Raw genomic sequence first — 6457 nt, forward strand, 5'->3', positions numbered from 1 at the left:
TCTTGACACACATGCACAGTAGTGGTAACTGGGGTAGGCCGTGGACGTCACAAGACATTATACAGACAGTGAAGAAAACCCGTCTGGATAACAGCAGACTGACTTCACGTAAAATATACGACAGGTCTGGACCACTCGTAAATTTTGTTCGTATCTGAAAAAAATCGTAGAATACGAAAACATTGGTGAATGCCACAAATTCTCCTAAATCACTTGTACGCACAATTTAAGAACAAATCTGTGCGTACGAACGGTTCTTGCATGAGGACCACTGTTTGTATCTATTAAAACTTTTTCTGAAAACTTCAACAAACTTGTGCTCCTTATGCTTCCTTATTCTAATTGAAATTCCAGCTACTCTTTAGTCGTTTTACTGAAAATTTCAGCTGTTTTAGCCATTTTACTACTAATTATCTCGTTTTTTTGTGCTCACATGCTGTTCTTCTGCTAATTTTACAATTTTTACAACACTTTCTCTATCTGGGAGCTTATTTCAACTTGTGGCTGCTACCTTTAGCCTATTCTATGCTAATTTAAGCTTATTTATGCTACTTTAGCTATAGATCTGCTTCTTTCTGCTATTCTTTTGCTTTATTTTACTTTTTATGCCTAATGCTATTTATGCTTCTTACAGATGTTTTCAGCTATATCTAGCTATTTTAGCTCGTAGCTTTTAGCTGTTTTCTGTTTTCAGCTAGATACGTGCTCCTATTTTTTTTCTGCAAAGTTAGTCTTTTTTGTTTCTTTCAGCTTTTCAAAGTGAGCTAACATTAACACCTTTTACTATTAAATATTTCCAGCTCAATTTCAGCAGCTTTCAGTTTAAGTTTTCAGCATGAAGCATTCACACTAGCATTTTTACAGGAAATGTAATTTCTCTATTTTTTTTTACTACTCCACTTACTGAGGCTCTTACTGGTTCGATGTCAGCGTGTTCTTGGACTCTTTCTTGGCTATCATTTGTGTCAAGATGTCTTCTGAGAAAAGGTTATTGCCATCATTAAGACAAAAATGTTCTTTTGAGATGTTTTATAGCTAAATCTAACAATCTCTTGGCTCGTTTCTTTGACACAGTTGGCTCAGCAGTGAATTTGTGAGTAACGGTGAGCTTCTCTCCTCAGTAACGTCGTGGAGAAGTGTGTGATCCACTCCTCGCGTGCAGAGAGAGCTCTCCTGATCGATGAAGTGTGCTGCCAGAAAGACGGGCCCCACAGCGCCCTGTACACCATGATGAAGGACCAGTACGCAAACTATGTCGTCCAGAGAATGATCGACATGGCAGAACCCGCTCAGCGCAAAATCATCATGCACAAGGTGGGTCACCTGAAAAACCGCACACGTGAAGACCTTTCAGGTCTGGTCACCTGTAAACTGGAACAATCAGTGAGGAAGTTTAAAGGTTAAATCGTGGAAAATTTGGGTCAAATCCTGCAGACATTCAGACCACTTCTGCCTCTTTCTACCATATTAAAACATTATTAACACACAACTTTGATGGCATGACTGTTATTGTTTGCACTGTGTTGTCATGGCAGCACGTGAGTTTACTAATCCAATAAACAAGAATCCTAACTCTGCAATTGAGAAACCGCTAAACAGAGGGAAATATTTGAGGAAGGTTAGCGGGACCAACAGAAACCTGTTTTTGGTTTTCTGTTTGATTTGAAGGTGGGTGGGATCATTATGGCAAATCGACCAATCCAGACCAGAGTTATAGCTCTGTCTAATGTGATACTTCCAGTTTGACCCTTTCAGAATAAAAGCATTTCTTTGATCAAGTTTGCATTTTTATGAATACAACAAATGGCAAATACTTTTTCTACCATCGCCATCTATTGAATTCAGTATTTCAGTATTGTTAAATGTTTTATTTCTTGTAGGTGGTATGGATCAACAAACCTTATAGTTTAAATTAATGATCAAATTTTAAAATGTCCAAGAATGTGTGTAGTTTCAAACATGATTGAAGCCTCGAGGAGGAGCTCGGTGTTCATTTCTAAGCTTGTTCTGTGTTTTGTAATGTAATTATAGTCTCCAGTGTAATTTAAGCACCTGTAGGTCTTTTGTTTGGCTGAAAACAGAACTTTGTGTTTCGGCAGCTTCACCTCGGCTGCAGCTGTTCCCTCCACACAGACAGAACCGTCATCGTTTATTTTGAATTAGTCATAAATCTCTCATTTCCTCTTGCTCCACACCTTCAGGCTCTTTCTCTCTCGTCTTTATTGAGGTGATCAGCTGTAAAACAACAGTGAGTTGAAAACAAACTAAGCTTTAGTTTTTTCCAGATTACAATAATTTCAGAAATCTTATTTGGTAGTTTCAACCTGTGACTGTAAGAAAATGTATGGAGCTTAAAGTAGGGCTATAAGATTTGTTCAAAAAAAATTTTAACAGAAAACAATGATTTAAACTGAAACAATTTGAAACCGCAAAAGATTTGAAACTGACAAAAGGCATATTTTTGATTACATGATACATCATTTAAATGACATGCCGAAATTTTTAATTATATGACACAACCTGCTATATTTTTTGATTATGTAATAAAACGACCTGCCATAATATAAAATTGACTCAACCTTCAGTATAATGTTAATTACATGATATGACGATCTGTCATATTTAAAAATGGCACAACGGCCTCCCATACATTGTTAATTATATGATACAACAGCATGCCTTTTTTAAAATGTGGCCCCAATTTAGCTCCATAAAATACAAATAATGCCTAGATATGAGCTTCATCCTATATTATCTCTATAATGATGCAAAATTAAAAATAAAATGGTTACATCTATGTTGACTTAGTCAAAATTAAAACTTTATTAGAGGATACTAGTTTTCATTGGTAAATTTCCAAAGAAAAGCTGCATTAAATAGAAAATATTTGATTATTTCATCTGGAAATTGATCATACTTTTAAAGTTTATTTAGGTTTTTATGGTATGATTTAGAAAAGTGTAAATGTCCAGCTGTAACCTGAAAGTTGTGCCTCATCAGGTGTTTTGTTTGTTTGTTTGTTTGTACTTTAATTGATATTTTTGTCAGTTCAGATTGAGATTATAGGCTTCTTCTCTTTCAGATCCGGCCTCACATCGCCACTTTGCGTAAGTACACATATGGGAAGCACATTCTGGCCAAGCTGGAAAAGTACTACATGAAGAGCGGCTCAGAACTGGGCCCCATCGGCGGCCCCACAAACGGACTCATGTAGTCGACGCTGCCGGGTCCCCCCAGAGAAGAGGAGGAGCTGGAACGCCAAACCCCCTGTTCTGTGAGAGATCGCCCCCTTTTAGCCATAAGGCTTCGCCTTCGACACTCTGTCATCCCCTGTTTTCAGGAGGAGGGGGGTGAACTACCAAAAAATAAAATAAAAAAGACAAGTCAATTTCACCTAAGAATGCTGTGACAACTGACGCCTGCCACTCTGCCACCCCTGCTGGGGGTCCCATCATGGGCCTCAGGGGGCTGCACAGTCAGCAGGCTGTTTTATTTTTCTCTTCTCCGTTCTTTCCTGGGTAAAGCACAAACCCACTGAGGATGTATTGGACTGGTTTTCATATTATCTTGTACATTTCCTTTTTTTTTACCTTGTAAATTGTGTGTAAAGATAAACAAAAAAACAATTACACATTTGCTGAAATTTACAATTCTTACAATTAACACCAGCAAGTGACTTTATAAAATGAAACTGAGTGATCCTTTTAAAACAGAATTCTATGGTTTTTTTCTAACCAGATTTATTATGTCAGCTGTCCTGATGAAGTCAAGGTAATCGAACTTTATATTTGTATATTGTCCCATGCCAAAGCAGCTAATGAGTTAGTTTTCAAACAGCACTACAGACCGGACCCTTCATTCTGCACGAGAGCAGTTGAAAGGTCCTCAAGACTTGATTTTCTTTTTTTTTTAATAGCTTGGCGTTGGAGATCAGTGTTTTAGTGTTCTGGTTGTGGCTTTTTCTTGCCTCTTTTCCAGATTTGGTTAAAGGGGATGGGGGGGCATGTTTACTCCAGCAGTTGTTTCGGTACTAAATCTGCCACAAGCTGATAAAACCTGAGCTGCTGCGTTCGTTGAGCCCTGTTCTGAGCCCTTTTTTATTTCTTCCTTTCCTTGATCCAGGTGATCATTCTGGGTTTATATAAGAAAATTTCATAAAGAGGCGGAGCATGAGGTTTGGTTGTACAGCTGATGTGGTTTCGTCTTAAAGTGACCATGTAGGGAGCTTTTTGAGGGGATGGGGGGTGGGGGCGGGGGGTCTGCATTAGCATGCTGTGACCAGTTTTAATATTTGAAATAATTATTTTTTTCTTTATCATGTTTTGTGTAACATCTGTCTCGTAGATGAACACTGCCCTAGAAAACGGTATATTTACGTACTGAATAATCATCTCTTTGCGTAGATGTAGTTTAGCGATGTATAGCATTTTTTTATGTATGAGTTTAAAAACAAGGAAGTTGGGTTGGGGGATTGTTTGCAACGGGATACTCACCAACCTAAAGTTCAAGAGCTGTCGAGAAAAGAAAATGTAAAAAAATAAAAATAATAATTTGTGAAGTTTATCAGCTTTGTTCGTCTGAGGTGAAATGAACTAGAAGTAGTTGATGATTTGAAGAAAGGGAAGTTTAAAGAACCTATTGTAATGGTTCTGTTTTTTTGTTAATATATAAAGATTTTTTTAATTAAAACTATTCTTATTAATTGGTTGGGTATGCAAGTGCAGTATATTGGTGGCCGGTTGAGGTGGGCGGGGCCATTGAAAGCTATACAATTCACCTGTAATGCTCGTAGTGACGGCTTCTTTGCTTCATAAGAATTGTAGATTACGTGTAGTATATGTGCAGTTAAGTGTAAGATTAGTTGAAAATATGTCTAGTCGTGGTGTTTGACAGGCCTTGCTCTAAATTTCTAGTGATGCTTTTATTTTGTCTGTACAGTTGTACATTTGTAAACGTTGATGCTGTAAATGGGACGTCTTTTACACTTTTTTTTTTTTTTTCCGGGGAGACAAAGCCTAAAAATGTCCATTTAGATGTGTGTATATTCATCACTCCTTTCACCCCCTCACTTTTTGAATATAATGTATACAGTTTTATTTGATCGAGTGTTATTTTAAAGAAAAAACAAGAAGAAGAAAAAATATATATGGCTTTGCAATCTGGCATGGTTTTTGTTTTTAATTTGTTATATAAAGGCCAGCCTCTATTTGTACTGAAGCTGTAACACCCACTGTTGATAGTCTTCTGTGTGACAAGTTTAAAAGAGACAAAAACAGCAACGATCTAGAAGCGAGGCTGCGGTCAGTCCTCTCTACCACCATGGAAACGTCACAGGATACGACAAGAATTATTTTTGTACAGAAGAGTGCTGTATTTTGGAACAGCTTCTACCTTGTAAGCAAAAGCGTTGTAAAATATTGTCAATTATATAAATATGAACATATGAGTTTTGTCACACTGTCGAAGTCATGTACATTTTCAGGTGGCCTTATGTACATTTCCAGATGTTAGATGAAGAAAACAAATTCAATTTTTGGAAGCAGAATTGTGACTATGTATGATTAAACTGTTCTTCTAACATTTTGTTTGCTTTCTTTGCACGTCTGGTTTGATTTGAGCTGTTATTTTCAGGAGACAGAATTAAAGTAATCCTATGACTAGATAATAAAAAATATATATCAATTTACTGTGGCAAAATGCCACCTAAAAGCTAACAGCTAGCTGAAAGCTAAAATTGGAACAATAGTTAAAAGCAACAGGCTACCTAGAAACCAAAAGTAGCAAAACACTATATAAAAGAAAAAGGTATCAAATTGCTAACTATAAATTATAACTAGCAAATGGCTACCTAACAGCTAAAAGTAGCAGAACAATATTTGCTAGCTGAAAAAAGTTGAAATGTTAGGTAAAAGCTAAATGTAGCTAAAGGTTACCTACATAGAAAACAGTGGCAAAAGGCTACAGTAGATAATAGACACATTTTAACTTATTAACTAGAAAATAAAAGTAGCAAAACAACTTCTAAATGCAGCAAAAGAATAGCTAAAATTAGCATCAAATTACTAGCTAGGGCAAGAAAGGGTAACGAAAGGCTAGGTGAAAGCTAAATGTAGTTAAAGTTTACCTACATGGAAAACAGTGGCAAAAGGCTAGATAATAGAGGGACATTTTAACTTATTAGCTAGAAAATAAAAGTAGCAAAATGCCACATAAAAGCTAAAAGTAGCAAAACAATTACTAAATGCAGCAAAAGAATAGCTAAAATTAGCATCAAATTACTAGCTAGGGCAAGAAAGGGTAACGAAAGGCTAGGTGAAAGCTAAATGTAGTTAAAGTTTACCTACATGGAAAACAGTGGCAAAAGGCTAGATAATAGAGGGACATTTTAACTTATTAGCTAGAAAATAAAAGTAGCAAAATGCCACATAAAATCTAAAATTAGAACAGTAGCTAAAAC

The 6457-nt window shown here is 36.4% G+C and overlaps 1 protein-coding gene across 4 annotated transcripts in view; it reads left to right on the plus strand.

Moving 5' to 3' along the window:
* Window positions 1–5580, plus strand: part of pum2 (pumilio RNA-binding family member 2) — a 25954-nt gene extending 20374 nt beyond the window's left edge. For all 4 annotated transcript variants that reach the window (XM_014030900.1, XM_014030902.1, XM_014030901.1 and 1 more), the window contains 2 exons: window positions 1122–1314; window positions 3083–5580. In XM_014030900.1, the coding sequence (XP_013886354.1) occupies window positions 1122–1314; window positions 3083–3214 (325 nt within the window). In that variant the 3' untranslated portion in view covers window positions 3215–5580. The remainder of the gene's footprint in view (window positions 1–1121; window positions 1315–3082) is intronic.
* Window positions 5581–6457: the final 877 nt, after the last annotated feature.

Source organism: Austrofundulus limnaeus, unplaced genomic scaffold (assembly GCF_001266775.1).
Source record: "Austrofundulus limnaeus strain Quisiro unplaced genomic scaffold, Austrofundulus_limnaeus-1.0 Scaffold1138, whole genome shotgun sequence".
NCBI lineage: Eukaryota > Metazoa > Chordata > Actinopteri > Cyprinodontiformes > Rivulidae > Austrofundulus > Austrofundulus limnaeus.